The 19730-nt window shown below is 41.2% G+C and overlaps 1 protein-coding gene across 1 annotated transcript; it reads left to right on the top strand.

Moving 5' to 3' along the window:
• Positions 1–2068: 2068 nt before the first annotated feature.
• Wnt16 (Wnt family member 16) lies at positions 2069–12345 on the top strand. The gene is made up of 4 exons (XM_021165682.2): positions 2069–2407; positions 2577–2824; positions 4706–4992; positions 11525–12345. Exons 1-4 carry the CDS (start codon positions 2313–2315, stop codon positions 11987–11989), a joined length of 1095 nt encoding a protein of 364 aa, XP_021021341.1. The 5' UTR covers positions 2069–2312; the 3' UTR covers positions 11990–12345.
• The last annotated feature ends 7385 nt before the right edge of the window (positions 12346–19730 follow it).

The raw sequence follows: 19730 nt of genomic DNA, 5'->3' as shown, positions 1-19730 counted from the left end.
GCCTGTGCAGCACTGGATCCCTAGAATGCCTGTGCAGCACTGGATCCCTAGAATGCCTGTGCAGCACTGGATCCCTAGAGGAAACATGAAGGCAGGATTCAGCAGGCTCGTCCGTCTGGCCCACAACTCTGGATTATCCTGTGTGTTCACGGCACACTTTACTTCCCACACTGACTGTATCAGAATGTAATTGTGAGTTTACTTGTCTGTTTTGTCAAGTAAATTATGATCTCTACAGCTGTGTGGTTCAGTGCCAGTCTCACATTTTAACCCAAAGCAGTCTCAATATATATTTCTGAATTAAAAAAAAAAAAAATCAAACACAGTTGGCCTTTAAAAATCAGCTTAAATCTCCACACCCTCTACCCAAACCCAAGATTGCACCCTCTCCAGTTTCCCTTACAAGGAAGAAATGTCTCTATTTTCAGCCTTTAGGCCACTTAGGCATCTGTTCGGGATGTTCCTCATCACGTTAATTCACTCTGTGAGCTGCGCTTCAAAAGACTATCTGCTGCTCCGGGACCAATGGCTGTGGAACAGCTATGGGTGTACTGTGGTCCCTTCTTGGAGAGGCTTAGAGGATAAAGTGGGCTTGGATAAAGGCTCCGACTTTCAGAGAGGCCACTAGCTATTAGCCAAAATATTTCTGGATCAGTAACCATACCCTATCATCAACTTGCCTTTCTAAAAATTACAGTGTGGTTTTAGGACCTGGTACGTAGTGTGCGCGCAGTGCTTGCTGGATAAAGGAGTGAATGGGACAGGATGGGTGTGTGAGTGAGCTTTGATTGACCTTAAGTGAGGCCGAGGATTAGAAGCAAGCAAAAGCTGTCCAAGCCTTTCAGTGATGAGGCTAAGTGCGGTCACCCACTGAGATGATAGCACCTGGAGAGTTTACTAACATTCCAGATGTCCTCTTGGGAGCAGGTGATGGAAACCCTGTGCCTGTAAGTAGAGGAGGCAGGACTCTCTGATACCACAACAAAGCATATTCCTGGCACCTTCAAAGGGTTCTTGAAGACAAAACTCTGACTACTAGTTCTCAGAACCCTTCCTGCTTCTGAAGTACATTTGGTGAAAGCCTAAGCTGCCAATTCCATTTACCTATAATCTCTGTTACTGATGATCAGAATTCATCTGGCCTTAGATTTGGCTGCCTGGCTGGGTTTTACACTGGTGGAAAGGGCTCTTACTTCCACAAACTTCCATAGGTCTGCGCATGCAGTTGGTGTGGGTGCAGGATTTCTGTTGTCGTTGTTTCCACTCGGTAGCTCTGTGGAAGGTATCCTTGGGTGGGGGGTGGGGTCATTGTAGGTCAGAAGAGGGTAGGGACAGCGCTCATCTATTTGGAATGAATGCTCTAGTCAGCTCTCACCCATTTGTCTGCCTGCCATTTCCCCCCTTAGAAAAGCCTGTGCTCTCAAAAGCTACAGAAATAAGACAAATGAGAAAAGCCATCACAGAACCCAAGTAAAATACGGGGAAATTTGATGGAAAGCTGGAAATAAATGTGTATCCAAATGACACGAAAAGAACCCTTCTCGCCTATCTTCTCCGCTGCCATGGGTGGAAAGATCAGCTTTTTGTGGTATCAATTCTGACCTTATAAAGATAATTCACCAGTGAGAAATACAAGAAAGAAGAGCAGAGTGCTTCCTCACCTCCCTTCGGGCCCCCCACCCCCCACCTTTACCCTTTTTACTCAAAGGGTAAATCTAGACGTGGCTAGATTTTCTCTCAAGGATGCTAAGACGTGCTCATCGTTTCTTTGCTCTCCGCTTGACTCAATCTCGCAGTGACCTCCTCTAAGGACATTGTGAGAGGAGGAAAGGTCATGACACTCCCAGGTCTAGTTAGACAGTCACGGAGGCTCAGCCCAGGAGCGCCCCCCGCAGAGCCCACTGTTAGCCAATGAGACATTGAAGTTTCCAGATGGTGAGGTACAGGATTGCTGCTGAGCCAATCAGACTCCAGGCGCGGTCGGGGGGGAGGAGATGCGAGGAGAAGCCTGGGGCGATGGAGACACAGAGACATCAGCAGAAGTTTCTCACCTTGGAAAGTGAGGGAAGCTCCCGCATCTCCAGCTCATACTCACCTCTGCGCCAGAGGACCCTAGGCTACTTTCTCCGCCTTATCTTGCCTAGGGGACTGCTGGTAGTCTCTGTCCTTGCTGCCCTGTTTAATGTTACCTTCCAGAGGAAAGAGAGCAAGGAACAACTGGGTGCTAAGAAACTGACCCCAGGCCCTGCGGGCCTCTGGAGAGAGGAGAGAGGAGAGGAGTGGTTGGGGCTGGGGGTCTCCATGCGTGGGCCATGGACAGAGCGGCGCTCCTGGCCCTGCCCAGCTTGTGTGCGCTGTGGGCAGCTGTGCTGTCGCTGCTCCCCTGCGGAACCCAGGGCAACTGGATGTGAGTATGGGCTCTGTGGAGGCATATAGGGTGGCTGGTCAAAGGGATGACCCGTACTAGTGGGCTTTCAACTTGAGGCTGGGAGAGAAGGGGTGGAGACCCTAGGAACGCTTTTGGGGTGGGGGAGGGAAAGGGGAGAGGCTTACCTCAGGGGCGCCGCGTCTTACAGGTGGTTGGGCATCGCCTCTTTCGGGGTACCGGAGAAGCTGGGCTGCGCCGACTTGCCGCTGAACAGCCGCCAGAAGGAGCTGTGCAAGAGAAAACCGTACCTGCTGCCTAGCATCCGCGAGGGCGCCAGACTGGGCATTCAGGAGTGCAGAAGCCAGTTCCGACACGAGAGGTGGAACTGTATGGTCGCCACTACCACTTCCACCCAGCTCGCCACAGCCCCCCTCTTTGGCTATGAGCTGAGTAGCGGTGAGTCACCAGGACCCTCGGGGATGGTGGGACATACAAGTCGACAGCTTTTCTGCGTGTACCTTCGATAGAGTGTATAGCGCCTGCACAATTCGGTGCTGGCAAGGTCTTCAATATGGAACATTTGGTGCGGCGTGGGGGTGGGTGGGGGGAACTGGGGCAACAAGGGCCAGCCCCCAGTGTGCAGGTGCGGCCTGGGGAGGGACGTCCCAGATCTACAGAAGGACTCTTAGAAGGGCTGCGATCCTCCTTGCTTCCCCTGGCCCCTGCCAAAGTTTCAGAAAAACTGAGTTCCTAGCCCATCGACCCCTAGGACCCCATGGCGCCCCGCTCCGTGGGTGACCAGCTGGACAAACATGAGGTCTACAGCCGGGAATGATGCAGCCGCATCTGCTTTGATTTAAGCAGCTCTGAGGCGCCCAGAGCTGCGGACAAGTGGCAATTGAAGCACAGCCACGCGTTTTACTGACTCCTGGGAACACCAGGTTTAGTGCACAATGGTGATTTTCTTTTTTAAGGGACTGTCACCTGAGTGCGACTTCTGCGTCCCCCACTTTTCTGTTTCTTCCATCTCTCCTTAACCGGGCGGGAGCTATCTCTGCGGTACGGGGAAAGTGCAGTGGAAAAAGAAAAAGTTCTTCCTACAGATGTGTTGACTTAGCGGGGATGGTGGTGCTAGGACGCTTCCTGAGATATTAGCAAAGTAGGAGTTTTAGGCCCGAGGCACTGAAAGATGCGCTGTCGTTTTTTAAAGTTCGTTTCCGTTCGTACTGCACTTTGACCCTTCTCCACTCAGTTTCTGCACGCGCCTCCACAGAGCTGTGCATCCCAGCTCTGAGTTTTGTCTGGCAAGTGATGCTGAAGGATCCCTGGCCTGGGGGTGGGGGTTGGGTAAGGGCTAAGAACCAGGAGGAGAAAGAAAGAATAAGAGAAAGAATGTGTCCTAAACAGTTGCTGAGATGCAGAAGCATTCGTTGCCGAAAAGGTTTATTGGACAAGGGGCGTGAAGCAGTTTCTATTCCAATCTAAACATCTGGAAAGAAAACAGTTGCCTGCTGAGGCCTTCCGAGTCTGTTTTATGAACGTCTTAATGGAAATTCGATTTCAAAGATTTTAACTCCAACTTTACTGATGGAGTACAAAGTGCAACTGTTTCAAAGTAGTATACTTTTCCACAACAATGCATTTTTACAAGTTTTCAATTATCTTCTTCTCATTAGTTATATGACTATAAAGCCAGCTGCACTGCACTGTGTAAAATGTTAACAACTCAATACCAGTGATTGTTATTCATCATATTCTCCCGCTTTAAAACCTTATCGTTGATGTGAAAGAAAACGAATATGTATCTACCAGTTGTCTTGATTTTTGCTAATTTTAGTTTGCATAGAATCTATTTAAAGAAAAATCACACCAAAATTTTCTGATTGTATTTTGCGAAAGCAGCATACTTTAAAAAAAAAAAAAAAAGATACGGAATCTGTTTCCTTTTTAATTGCCCATTTACATTGTCCATATAAAGGATTTACATTCAGCGTGTACTAATAAGCTACTTCTAGCTATGAACCACTAAGGCAGGTACTAGTGAAGCTTACACATTGTTTAAAAACATGAATTGTAATATACGAGGAGAGTGGGTGACCATATGGCACGTGTCATCCCTATGTGGAATACAGACCAATAATGCTGCTTTTTAAAAAAGAAAAAGAAAAAAAGAAAAAAAAATCTAGGATAGTAGATTTCCTTTCCAAATATTCACACATTATTGTAAACGCTTGAAAAACTTGATTGCCTCCTAAGACAGCAAGTGAGAGGTTTAGGTTAGGGCTGAATGTCAACAGAAAGGGCCGGCTCTGTCATTCATCAATGTTTTCTTCCTAGGCACCAAGGAGACAGCATTCATTTATGCCATCATGGCAGCGGGCCTGGTGCACTCTGTCACCAGGTCATGCAGTGCAGGCAACATGACCGAATGCTCCTGTGATACCACCTTGCAGAATGGTGGCTCACCAAGTGAAGGCTGGCACTGGGGAGGATGTTCTGATGATGTCCAGTACGGCATGTGGTTCAGCCGAAAGTTTCTAGATCTTCCCATCAGAAACACCACAGGAAAAGAAAGCAGAGTCCTGCTAGCCATGAATCTGCACAACAACGAAGCGGGGCGGCAGGTATGTATTAGGAAATTGAATAAAACTTTAGTGTCGCTGGGTAAATAATACTGCAGTTAATGCTTCCGGGTGAATCCATGCCAATGATTTAAGAGTCAAACGCTGACAGTATAAGAAATAAAATAGGCAGCTGTTCCTTCCTGGGTGTGCATTGACTGTGTTGGTTTCATTTAGACAAACACCATTAATATGAGTTGAATTCTGCAGCAGCGTGTATTAATGTTGGTGCACTTTGTATATCAAAACATTATTAAATAAAAGATATACATGCTCCTGTTGTTTTATTGGTTGTCAGATAGACTGATTTCTGGCATTTCCAGGATGAGATTTGTATCTATCATTTATTGGGCCGAATCATGTGTTATCCCCTCATATGAATTTTGATTATTGTTTTAAATCTACTGTTTAGTAGACAACAATTCTTAAATGTGTTAATATGTTGTCAGGTTTATATTTTTCTCCAATAAGTGTTCTTAAGGAAACTACAACCACTATTTTTTTGTTCAGCAAAAGTTGTTTATGGAAAATTGACAGGTAATTGGAAATTCAAAATAATATACACTATATGTCAATGTGTCTGTCTTAAAAAGTTTATTATGTCACAGAAAATATGTATTCATAAAAATGTTAGTCTTTTGGGAAAGTTATAGTGAATTGCCAAACTTCAACAGCTTCCTGAAGTAAATTCAGACAAGTTGCAGTATCTCTTAGGAACAGTTAAAGTATATGTTGCATTTGTTTTTTACGCTTTTGGCAAGCGAATAATGAGGCTCATTCACAATGCTTGGAAGTTTCAGCCAGTTTTCTTTATTCAACTGCTTGCTTTCGTTGAAAATACTAAAAAGCTAGAAGTCTCAGTAAAATATTACCACAAATCTACATCTGCATTTTCATTTCATTTGAACGTGAAATTCAAACAGGTAAAGTAGAAAACAAGACTACTCCGTGAGGAGGCTATGACAGTCCCCCATAGTTTATGTAGGAACTTCAGAAGTGGACTTTCTGTTGCTAACAGTTGCTGTTGTTCAGCACCGCTGTTAGCTGCATGCCTTTTCCCCAGATGCTCATGTTCAGCACTGCATGCCTAAGGTTTCTCCTTGTGAAAGCAAGACTGAGATGCTGACTGACTTTAAATAAAGGAATAGTTGCTATTTCTAACATATTAATAGGAAAGAAGTTAAATGCAATTAACCTATGTTCCTTTAAACTCTAGCATTTTGCTCAAAAAAATCACCAGGGTGCATCAAATCACTATGTTTAAAGGATGAGAAAACAGTTACATAAGTATTCATTATTAGTTGTTATTTAAACAATTTGATAGTGATTTAAATATTTCACCAAAAAGAAAACAAACAACAAAACAAAACAAAACAAAACAAAACAAAAACCTCAAAAGCTCATCTTATGATTAACTCTTAAAGAAAGTTGGGTCTGAGCTTATGGAAGACCTTAAAACATTTGTATTAAAGAAAATTTGTTTTATTAATAACATTTAGTTTTATTTCATTTTAAATGCTAGCAATTGCAAATTAGGTAGCAATATGAGAGTCTATCATTGTTAATACTTTCTTAAATGGTTATGTACGTTTTAATTTTGTTCAGCATCAATATTAATACACTGCACTATTGGCTGGGGAAACTCAGTTTCTCCATACTACATAGCTTTTTCACCATTTTTCTGTACATTCAGAGGGGTATGTTTTGTGCAAATTTCAGTTTCCTTTACTGATTTTTTTTTTCACTCACATTGTTCTAGGTAAAATCCTAAAATACTACAAAACATTTACCTCATTATTTTGAGGGTGTTTTTATTGGTCTTTTCTCCAGAGGTATTATAATTCAAAATATTTTTGTATTTTTCTTTCCACTGGTAGCATTAAAAAAAAAGTCTAGATAAACAAAAAGCAGGTTTCTCTAACATAGACGAGAAATTGACTCAGTTTTTAATATTGGCCATTATGATTTTGATCTGTCAGGCATATTTTTCTGAGCAAAGTTTAAGGTCTGCATTCAATTGAGCTGGTTTTTTCTACTCTCAAAATCCCAAACTCAAACTGTAGGAAAGCGTTCAGAGAAATGTGGGTACTGGCGCTTAGTTGTACTGTGAGCAGGATAGATGATTTTCTAACCGCTGACCTTAAATACTCTGATTCCCAATTGGTTTCTGACACCATTCCTAAAGTTATGACTCCAAGAATAATGTTGCCGGGCGGTGATTGGCTGAGAGAATGATGTGATGTCTTCCCGGGGCAGAACTTCTGGGAATAATGTGACTTGGAATATTTATGGGTATTTCTTTTGGTGTGCTGAAAATATTTCCATTCTTACCATGTCTACCTCATAAACTTTTAAGTTTTCCTACCCCGTAATTTGTTTTTTTTTTTTTTTTTGAGTGACTCAACGAAGTGGGCAGGGCAGACCCCAAATTTTCATTGACCTGTTTCGAGAATATTTATATGGAGTTGAACAACACAACCGTGTCTTGTTTTTCAGCAGGTTCAAATGTATTGGGGGGTAGAAAGAGATGAAGTCGGTCAGAGGAATAGGAACGCTACATGCTCATCCATCCATCCAATCCTAACTCGCAGTGTTCCTAAATCAAACAGGTCCTCTCACGGCTCACACAATGAATTGTTGGTTACAAAATGTTCCACGCCAGTTTCTGGCCATTCCTAGGAAAGTCTGGATAAAGCAGTGTGTAGAAAATAATCTGCATTAAGTTTGACTTAAAACTGGGAGGCAATGAGTCCTTAAACCATCTCTTAGGTGGTGTCTGTTTTTGCATGGAGTTGCAGGGATATATCTTTCCTAATTCACTGCATTAGAAACTTACCAACCCAAAGCTTCCATGAGGAACCCCTGCAGATTAAATGCCACCTTCCTAATTGCTCTCCCATTGTTTACACTATGGCCAACAAAATGGGCACATCTGTTTGCAATAGTTAACAAAACCTTCCTTTGTTACCATTGTTATAAACCTTAACAACTCAAATAGAGGAGAGAAAGGAATTTTCCCATAACCGCACACAATCCATTTGGTTGCTATTCTCTTTTCCAGTTACCAGAAAACATCAAGCAACCACTGCAGCCCATACTAGCTGCTTAACGTTAATTAAGAACCGCAGCAGAGAAGATACAGGGCACCCGTTTTGGAGAGTTTCGGCAAGATCTTTAAATATACTTATTTTTCCGCTTTCATTCCTCTGTTTTTCTAAGATTATCTTGCTGAGTTACAAAGACTTTATATCATATATCACCAATTTATGTAAGACAAGTGTCTTAACCACGCTGTTTATTTTTCCATAAAATTGGAATCACAGCTAAGTACTTGTTCATTAACTACATATTAAATAAAAAGAATTTCTTGCTATAAAACCAGATCAAGTACGTGATCTATGAAAATCGGTTCCAAGAAACACTAATGCGGGCAAAGTTGAACCGTGTGTGTGTGTGTGTGTGTGTGTGTGTGTGTGTAGCCTGAAACTCCTCGTTTCATAAAATTCTCCAAGCAGTAACTGTCCTGCTCAACTTCAATTCCGAGTTCTATCTCTGGAATATTATGGGGACAAATGACATGTGAAATGTGTGAATTCTTCTCCTCGAGGTACATTTATATATGTAAATTCTTGGAGAGAAAAAGTATGTGTCACATCTGTGATAAGAATACTATTTCTGGGCTGGAGATATGGCTCAGCCGTTAAATGCTAGGCTCACAACCAAAAATATAAGAATATTTCTTCTACTTACATTAGGGCTAATTATGATTAAAAGTCATAGAACTAAAAGTTTAAAAACATAATAGTGGAAATTCAGGAACACTGGGATTTAAAAAGAGTTGTTCTCTAGAGTAGGAAAATCCCTCAAAATCCTAATTTAAGCTTAGTAGCTGACAAAATCGAATTTGCAAGTCTCTTTTCTTATTCTTGCAAACTATGAAGCAGTTGGGTGGACTCACACTGTCTGGGACAGAGTTATGCCTGAGCTGGAGGACAGCCCGTCAGCTTCTGGGCTTTGGGAGGGAGGCGCTGACCCCACCAGCAGTGACTTTGCTTCTGTCACCTCTTCTCAGTCAGAAAAGCCACTGCGGGTGTTTTAAAACTGCTTTGTGTGAGTGAACAGTTCAAAGGTCATTTATTTGACGTGCCATCCACTCTGTCTTTGGTGCTTTGCAAACCAACAACGCCCATGTCTAAAGTAGAGAGTAAAAGGAAGTTGGGCTCTCTCTCAGTCCTGACCTGAAGGGACGGCAGCTTTAAATCAGCAAGTGATGACTATCAGGAACGCCGATCTGGTTTAAACATACACTTACTCTCAGGTCTGGGCTTCTCGGACAATTTATTTTATTACCTACACTAACTGAGTTCTTTTTATTTTTTTTCTTTCCGTACCCATTACCACTTAAAATACGAACAAAGGTCACTGATTGCATTAATTTTAAACATTTTTTCTGCATGTTAAACTTTATCTATAGATCTCTTAAAGAAGCAAGTATTTTGCAAATATCAAATGTCATAAATCAGGTTATCTATGTGCCATATCTTATTCAATAAGTTGTTCTTTTATCACAATAGGGTGGTTCCGCTCTGTGTACTAAGAAATAAATGTAATTATTAGTTTAGGAGCTTTAGGAATAAGAATTATAATATCATATGTTCTATAAAGGACAGGGTTTGAGTACTGTTCTATTGATTGTTTTAAATGCTACCGAGAAGTATTAAACGTTGTACAAATCAATATCATATGTTCTCGTTTAAATCTGCAGTACAATAGTTTGAAATATTCTTTGTGGTTAGACTGTTAGACTGTTAGAAAAATGCCCTTCAGCAGACATCTCAGTAGTAATAGAGCCTTGGTCATTTTGTAGTTTTGATAAGAGCTGTAAGTAGAATTTAAACTGCTTTTGTGAAATTATTTAATTGCTTAATTTTTAACTCACTGAATTGGGTAGATTAATTTTTCATTTTGCCCTAACATGTTGACAGAATGTGAACTCTACAACTAGTCCTGATGATCTGTTAACCTGCTCTGCCATATGTTGAATACTGACCTCTGTAAGAGCTCAGAGTCCTAAAACTAGAACCCTCTTGATTGTTAGTTTAGGTGCATTGAAAAATTCGTCTTAACTCATACACCAACTTCATCAAAGACAGGAGCATTTAGACCTTAGCAAGCCTCAAACAAGGGGCTACTACAAATGTTTGTGGCTTCATTTAGTGCCCCAGGCTGTATAAGCTGAATTCCACCCTTAGAAATGAATTTAAAATTATATTAACATGGGCATCTTTTCCTTTTCTTCAGACAAGATCCCCCTCTGCAGCCTAGGCTAGCCTGGGGCTCACTAGCCTGGGGCCCAGGCTAGCTTCAAGTTTACAGCCTTTCTGCCTTACCCTCCCCAAAACTGCAATTCCAGGCAATTCTCCTCTTCTTACTCTTCATGTTAAGATAATTCTGTTTATCCATAAAGCACTGAAGTTATGTTTTCAATTAATTTTCCAGAAAAGTGGGGGAATTTGTCAGCAGCCACCACACTCTAGTTTCGTCTCCTTTAACTCGAGGCAAGGCTGCTTGTGTGGTCTATAGCCAGGGCTTAGCATGGTCTCATTCTCACTTTACCCTGTCATGTAACTGACTTTATAGTGACCAAACCTAGGAAGACTCACTAGATTCAACATGTGTCACAACAAGGTACCAACTATGTCATGTTCACAGCTCACCCCAGCCAATCAGATTTCAAGAGTGTGAGAAACTAGTTACTTGCAAAATTCTCTTGATGTTTCCATGTGTGCAGTGGAAAAGCTGAAGGCAACCGCCCTGTTAATGCTTTGTGTGATAATCTCCCGAGGCTCCGGTTTAAAGTGTAGCTTCTCATTCTGTCCCTGACTGAGAGCCAGGGTTGCCTACATTCCTTACAAGGGATGCTGGAGTTAGTGATCCATGAACCATACTCCGAATAGCAAGACTTTAAATGGTATCGGAAACATGTAGGCAGCCACGTAGCATCATCCGTTCTCACCCCTCCCCCTGCAAATGTGTGAGATTTCAGACCATCTTTGGTGAGTAGCAAAACTAGGTGACCTGACACTAATATATTTTACAGATTTTATATAGCTATTTATTTATTTATTCATTCATTTATTTATTTAGTATAGGTGGTTAATGCTCATGCCATGCTGCACAAAGCATATGGGTGTCAGGAAGACACCTTGAAAGAATTGGTTCTCTCCTTCTACCATATGGTTTCCCAGGAATCCATCTCAAACCTTCAGGCTAGACCCTCTGCACTCCCCCAACCCCCATTCCCCCGCTGTTTTAAATGTAGTGTGGGAAGGTTTTCTGTGTAGAGTCAAAACATTTAGACAGAAATAAATGACAAAATATTTGAACTCTAAACAACCTTAAAGATGGTTTATGTTCAAACCATCATTTTTATGGACGAAAGCGTAAGAAACTTGAGTGGCTAGTTTTAACTGTTTCTGCTGTTGAATGAAACACTGCACCAATGACATTTGAACACAATCGTTGTTGGTTTTAGGCTGTCGCCAAGTTAATGTCTGTGGACTGCCGCTGCCACGGAGTTTCCGGCTCCTGTGCTGTGAAAACCTGCTGGAAAACTATGTCTTCTTTTGAAAAGATTGGGCATGTTTTAAAGGATAAATATGAAAACAGCATCCAGATCTCAGACAAAACCAAGAGGAAAATGCGCAGGAGAGAAAAAGACCAGAGGCAGACCCCCATTCTCAAGGATGACTTGCTGTACGTTCATAAGTCTCCCAACTACTGCGTGGAGAACAAGAAACTGGGGATTCCTGGGACCCAGGGCAGAGAGTGCAACCGGACATCAGGAGGCGCGGATGGCTGTAACCTCCTCTGCTGTGGCCGAGGCTACAACACCCATGTAGTCAGGCACGTGGAGAGATGTGAGTGTAAGTTTATCTGGTGCTGCTACGTCCGCTGCAGGAGGTGTGAAAGTATGACCGATGTCCACACGTGTAAGTAACCTCTCCGTCCAGCCTAGCATGAGCCACTTCAGTAGCAACCAAGGTGTGGTGTTGGCATTTGGAGGGCACCCCTACTGTGCACTGCTGGGGAAGTCGCTGCCTTTAAGGGTGTTCCCAGACCCCTGGGCTAGTCTATGATTTCTTTCTTTCTGGCAGACTTCAAATCACAAGCTGATCCCAAGGATTGCTTGGGATTCTAAAGTTGAAAAGGTTGGCAGTCGCCTTTGGATGGTTTGGGGAATATACATTGGCATACAGGGAACATCAATCTGTTTCTGAAGCAATGTGGAAAAAGAAAGAAAGAAAGAAAGAAAGAAAGAAAGAAAGAAAGAAAGAAAGAAAGAAAGAAAGAAAGAAAGAAAGAAAGAAAGAAAGAAAGAAAGAAAGAAAGAAAGAAAGAAAGGAAAGAAGAAAGAGAGAAAGGAAGGAAGACAGAAAGAGAGAAAGGAAAAGAAAAAAGAAGAGAAGAGAAGAGAAGAGAAGAGAAGAGAAGAGAAGAGAAGAGAAGAGAAGAGAAGAGAAGAGAAGAGAAGAGAAGAGAAGAGAAGAGAAGAGAAGAGAAGAGAAGAGAAAAGTTGTTATTCCAGAGAACTGGTCCAGGTTCGGGATAAGATCTTAGACTGGGGACACAGTTACAGAAATCAGTCATGATTGGTGAACATTGATCATTTTTAAAAGACACCTCTTATAGGAGCAAGGAGCAGTATACATGAATTGCATTTTCCTCTAGTATTTTAATAGGATAAATGATATTGTTTGTGCGTAGACAAAAGATGCTGAAAATGAACTACGCGGCGGGTGCTTACTTGCACTTCCATACACTTCAGAAGAAGGGCCACTGAAAGGAATCCCCACTCAGAGATACAACATCTCTTTTAAAGTCTTTTTAAAGATGTTAAGTAATAAATATACTCAAAACGTACAAAGTAAGACATGATTTGGATTTTTAAGTGTCTTTAACCAAGAAGATTTATCTGGGGTAAGTGGAAGACATATAAAGCTTAAATGACTTTAAATCTTCGGATTTGTCTTTCTTATTGTAGACCAGTTTCTATTCTTAAACACTCTGTCGTGGTATACTGGGAGAATCCTTAAGAGGAATTGAGGAAAATGGAAGGAAATAAAGACAGCAGCCTTAATGATGTAAAGACAGTATTTTGTATAGTGTTTTACTTCAAATGTTTTATATTTTGTAAATACAGTATTTAACTTATGTAACATAAAGACGTAAAGACATTTATCACTAAAGTCTGAAAGTACTAGAATAATAAGACTATATCAAGAAATGAGAATAATTTTTGATTTTTTTCATACTACTAATTCCTTGTTAGAACATTGGAAAGGGGGAAATGGAGGCAATTACCTGGATGTATATTTCTTGTCAAAATGACAGTTTTCTTTAAAGAGAAAAAAAGTTTGAGGCAGGATTTCTGTGCATAGCCATGGCTGTCTTGAAAATGACAGTTTCCTGTGCTATAGATTGAAGTATGTTACAAAACACTGAAGATCGTATTATTTCAGAAGGCAGAGTAATTGAATTCTTTTTTCAACCTTAGCTCTGCTTTCTTACTCTAAATTTCACAGTAGAGGTTTTAGCTGGAAAAGGGAATCTAAGCCAGAATAATGTTGAATTTGATACCCTGGGTATTTATTATATTTTATGCAATGTTGCCGTTTGAATGCTGTGCTATTTTTTCTTTTTTTTCCTTTTCCTTTTTCTTTTTTCTTTTCTTTGCATTATTGGGGTAGGGGGAGTTATGGGTGGATCTAAGGTCAGAACTTGGGTCCTGTGCTTGCTAGACAAGTGCTCTGCTGCTGAGCTAAACCCTCAACCCGTTGCTTACTTTAATCCACATGTATATGTTCATATTCGACAAAAATACCCAGCAAAGTATCACAGGGCTGTGTCTAGGTTGTATTTTACTGTAAAGGCTTATGCTTTTATACTTTGTTAAATATTTTAGATTATATGGAAAATAGTTTTTCTAAGTTCAGAATAGACACAAAAAGATAAACCTTTTCTTATTAATAAGATCAATGTTTATCAAAGATTTTGATCTATTTACTATTAATTTTTTAAACCAACATTAAGCAATAATTTGAAAAGCAAACCTCTAGAGGATTTCTCAATTCTGATGTTATAAATTGCGATTTGAATGTTTACTCTTGACCCTTAAAGTCTAACAGTTGCTATTTGCTAAGTGACAAATGTGGGCGTGGCCAATGAACAAATACAGAGCTAATTTGAAAGACTTGCTTCTCATTTCTTGTTATTCTCTGGCTAGTGATGTGGGGGTGGGGCGCTCTCCTGCTCTTTTTTACAAAGTAACTCTACTTGATCCACCTTGAACATAATCACCCTTTTACTTTAAGAGAGGAAGACCGCAGTGAACGAATTAGAAAACTTCCCATTACCCTATCAACTGAGAACTGGGTCATTCTCTGGTTCTGTGATAGCTGCTAACCCTTCAGTCTTTGTGCATTAAAAACCCAAAGCCTATTTGGTTGTGCATTCTAGGATGCCAAAGAAGAATTTCTCACTCCCAAGCTGTATCTGGGGTCTTTTCCTTCTTATCTTTGGCCCCACCCCTGCAGTCATCCTTGAGTCATCATCTATCTTTATGTTGCAAAAAACAATAAACCCAGACTAGACTGACAAGGACATCAAGGAAAACACAGTGACGCAGAAATGCTTGGCACCGGAGGAAGCATTATCAGCAAATGGCCACCCTAGTCCTTTGACTTGGCTCTGACCAGGACTTTCATCTGACTTCTGGCATTGTCTTGAATGTAAGGCTCTGTCGCTGTGTGCCTCCGATTCTTGCCCTGCCCCCAGCCCCCAGCAGCTCCATCTCCGCTTCTCTTGGTCACATGATGACACTTTCAGAGCTTGTCTTCTAAAGAAAACTAGTTCATTATCTAGTTGGATATTTCCAAGACAGGGAAGTTTCCTTCCCAAAAGCTCTGGCAAAGATCTTCTGGGTTGATGTTGGCACTGACTGGTTTAAATGTGTTCGCATCTGAGGCAATCACAATGACAATAGGGATCTGGGGGGTGATCAACAAATATTCATATTTGTCTAATAGCAGTCTGGGCCCTTGCTGGGTGGTAGGTTTTAAGTCCAACTAATTTAAACAGTTTGAGGCATGGGAGGAGGGGATTATGTGTAGAGGAAAGCCGGGGCATTAGTTTACCAGGAAAAGGTATTTAAATGCCCACAGCCAACAGAGCTTTACATCTAGTTCGTTCTAATGATGTTTGTGGTGTCTGGCATCACGTAGAACTCACTGCCAAAATAAAATCAAACCCAGACCTTGTGGATTATATAAAAAGGAACAGTGCCAGTAATGCACTGTTTGTTTAAGGTTTGGGGGTGTTTCTTTCCTTGTTTTCAAGATTTGGAACTAATAGGAAAGAAAGGATCATCGTAAAAGGAAATTAAGCCAGGTATGGTGACACATACCTTTAATGCCTGCACTCAGGAAGGTGGAGGCACACAGATCCCTGTGAGTTCCAGGCCAGTCTGGTCTATAGAGTGAGTTCAAATCTAGCCAGAGCTACTTAGTGAGACTCTTATCTTTTTTTTTTTTTTTTTAATTAAGGAAAATTGTAGTAAACAAAGCATGATCTGCATCCTCTAGATGAGGAATATGGAAAGCATTTCTCTGGTAACAGCACACTACAACCTATTCATTCTTTTGAACATAAACGACCACAGCATTCCCTACCCCCAAATTGGATGGTATCTGGTTTGTTCTAATGTTTAAGGAACACACATTATACCGATAACAAAGACTTGTCATTATACATATTTACATGCCATGACTTTGCATGTCCTTGAAGCTTTAGAATTATGTGATATTCACAGTACATATTTTGAAACTCACTTCTTCTGAAGCATTGTTAGTACCGATATGAACAGATTTAATGTCAAGATCAGTACTGAACATTTAACTGTGACCCTTAAAATTCAACAAAGTTATTATTGACTGAAGGAGAGATGTGGAGCTGGCCACTGGAGAAGCAGAGGTGCCAGGCCTTCAGGAGTTACTGATAGTTTCTGAATCACCTCCTGAAAGGCCTCAATGACTGGAAAGCAAGGTCATTAGTCCCTTACTGGGAGCACTGCTGTCTTCAAAGCTAATTTGAGAAAAAAGTTCAAACTCTTTCCCCCAAGAACCACAAACAGACCCCAAGACAAACCTTTCTAAGAAGAGCAAAGTTGTACTGATCCTTGCTTTCATTTCAATTTCACTATGCAACAAGTGTAACATGCTTTGCATGACGAGCAGGGCTGTGTGTGTCACATCATGAAAGGGGACGCCATAGTGGTATGCCACAGAGATGGGAGACTCGTTTCCTTTGAAGGCAAACCTAACTTTAGCAAACACCTTGAAAGCATTTGCTGTCTAGCTGGCAGAATAAATTTCATTCATACACACATGTGTATGAATATATGTATAAATACATATGCAAATAATCTTCATAACAATTCCATAAATTAGGCACCGTTACTGTGGCTCCATTTCCCAGATGAGGTAAGTAAGTATAGTAACTTCCTATCAAGTACCCAGCTATGCTCACACAGGATGGACCAGCTGGAACACCTGTGCCCTCCACAGCCACACTACGCTTACTGTGCATCTCATGGTATCAAATTCCTCAGGAACAGGTTTACAACCAGGTAAACTTTGAGGAATCTGTAAGGGAAATAAAATTACAGATGTTTCATTGTTTGGTTATACAAACTTGGTTAAGGAACTCAAAGTGATTGAAATTAGCAGGGATCACAGTTCGATTACCCAAGAATCTATCAATCTTCCAAGAAGAAATGATCTTAGTAAATAAAATCATCTAAGTCAGAATAAAATAAATACACCTTTACTGATGTCCTTATAGCCAATTGCTACACAAGGTATTCTTTTACAAAGATAGATAACATTTGTCATTTGTAGTGAATTAACTTCACGTACAGAAAAACTACCAGAGGTAGGGGTTTGCACCAGGTTAAAGCTTTGCAAAGAAATGAGAGTATAAGAGTAAATGTGGATGAAGTCAACACAGACTAAAGTTTCTTATGTGTGTGTTTAATGAGCAAAGTATGGGGAAGCCTTCATCTGACTTGTAAGAACTGGAAGCAAATGTAGTGAGGTAAAGACGGCCTATTCCCTGTTAAATGGCCGGTCTAGCCCAGGGGTTGACTGACCTCCACAGCTGCCAAGAAACATCTTAGTAACAGCCTAACAGCTGTTGTTATAATCTATATCTACCTAGTTCTGGGTATCCAAAATATGAGCTAAAGTAAACCCATGTCCTCACTGAGTCTTTTATTTTGCTGCATATTTCGATACAACTTAAACTCTCAGGCAAGCAAAGGGGACACAGAAATTCAATGAATAATCTCCTTCCTCCCCCGGCCCCATAACCTCCACTCCCCCCTGTCCTACGCACTGCCATCCCCATATCCTGAGCTCCCAGGACAGTAATATTTCCTCCTCTCAAGCTCTTTGCTATAAAAATTGCATACAGTAAGACAGCAGAGTGAGAAACCGAAGTCAATGGAGTAGATACATGGTCTCTGACCTATCTTCTATTTCATGAGTACACGATAATTTCACAAAGATAACTTTCATTATCTTGAGAAGTCCTCTTGCCAACTTGAAGACTTTTTCTCTCTTAAAATGACCAACCTTATTATTTCTCAAGTTTAAACTTTACTGACAAAAAAGTAGAAACAATCTCAAAATTGTAGCTGTGGCAATACCTGTCACTGTATCCATATCCAACATGCTTTGGGATCTAGAACCACAGCGAACCTACTCCAGAATATTTCCATAAAGGGATTTAATAGCATTTTGCAAAGTATACAATGGACAGTTCTGTTAGCTTTCAGTTTTATTCTGGCCTGGAGTCTAGGAACAGGCTCATTCACTTATCTAGTAACTCACAGATCCCTGCTAAAGAGCAGGAAACCTCTGGGGGCAGGGCACCTTCCGTAGACCCCATCCCTCACACCTAAGAAAACTTATCAACTGAACCTCCTATTCTATATTCTTGGACGTCCCAACTTATAGGCACTAGTGACTCCTGGCTTGCCCAGTAACTGAACGTGTTCAGATGACAGTGTCTAACATGATTAAATTGTTCCAATGCTCAGCACTGAACTAAACATAAAATGCAAAACTTGATAGGTTTAAGACACTGAGACCCACACTGAACTCTTAGTGAAAACCTGAGTCTCGGGGATGAGTATTAAGTGTCCCCTGCTTGGAGGGACATCTCTACAGAAGGTAACATTTCTGTTTAGCAGTAGACATGCAATGGGCCATCATGTTCCACTGGGGATACAGAAAAGCAAGACTTGGCAGAAAATTCACTTGTCCCTAGGCTGAGTTTGTTCATATCAGGCCATCTCCACACAGTGGTACCCGTGTCCTGGGTAAGCTGAAATGCATTTGAATGGTGGTTAACAGATCATGGGAAATGTGCTTAGAACTACATCCAAAGCAAACAATAACAGCAATAATAATAGTTTCAAAATTCCCACTGAAGATTCCACCTTTGCAAAGACACTCCTAGGCAAGTGGAGTCCTTTTATTAGATTTCAAATGGTGACTACCATTAAATCTTGAATTCCTTTTTTTTTTCCTAGTTCTTACATGAGTTTTATTTTCTTAAGATATATTTTTGTGCATTAGTTCTGATGATTGCATGATTTTCTTTTTTTAAATTTTTTTATTATTTTCTTCATTTACATTTCAAATGCTATCCCAAAAGTCCCCTATACCCTCCCTCCGCCGTGTTCCCCTACCCACTCACTCCCACTTCTTGGCCCTGGAGTTCCCCTGTACTGAGGCATATAAAGTTTGCAAGACCAAAGGGCCTCTCTTCCCAATGATGGCCGACTAGGCCATCTTCTGCTACATATGCAGCTAGAGACACGAGTTCTGGGGGTAATGGTTAGTTCATATTGTTGTTCCACCTATAGGGTTGCAGACCCAATTCTGCATGTGACAAGGCCTATGATGTTCCAAGTAATGAATGAGACAGACTGTGAAAGTCAGGGCACTGGAGATCATGGATGACCTCAGGTGTTGCTGTTTCACTGGTTAAGGAGGTCACTGTCCAGTTCATTGACTGGCTCCTTCTTGCTTAGAACTGGCAAGTTACAAATGTAGCTGCCGGGTTTTCATCCCATTTAACCCTTGATTTGATTTGATGCCAAGAGTTTCAAGAATGGAGGAGTAATAGGAGGAGAAATAAGTGATTTCGGAGGTGAGGGTTGACTGATCACTGGCTTGTGACAAAAACCATCCTCGTAAGGACAGGGAAAGAAATCTTAGAAATGCTTTAGAAGTGGGAAAATCCATTTGTGGCTTCTACTGAGCCACATTCGTATATATTTAAAGAGGTGGAAGGAATTGGCTGAGCGGCCAATCTTTTACCCGCTCAACAAGCATTTCCCCCTTCTCATATTGGCTGGAAACGATACCAAATGTATTTCCAGTGTAAACTCCTTTGCTCTTTGAGCACAGTACATTTCTCTTTTCTCTTAAAATGGACAGGGGAAGGTAGAGGGCTAACAGAACATACGGAACAATGAATTCACCATTAACCAAATGAAAATGAAGACTAGAAAGGTTCTCTTTGTCTCAGTTCCCAGGTATCTGCTTATGTCTCCTTCCTTCTGCTGTTCTAACAAAGCAGAAGTGCATCTGTCGACCCCCCACCACATCACT

Source organism: Mus caroli, unplaced genomic scaffold, assembly GCF_978045245.1.
Source record: "Mus caroli unplaced genomic scaffold, Mus_caroli_1 scaffold_7, whole genome shotgun sequence".
In the NCBI taxonomy this organism is placed as follows: Eukaryota; Metazoa; Chordata; class Mammalia; order Rodentia; family Muridae; genus Mus; species Mus caroli.
Note: the sequence above shows the minus strand (reverse complement) of the source record. Positions and strands in the feature narration are given on the sequence as shown.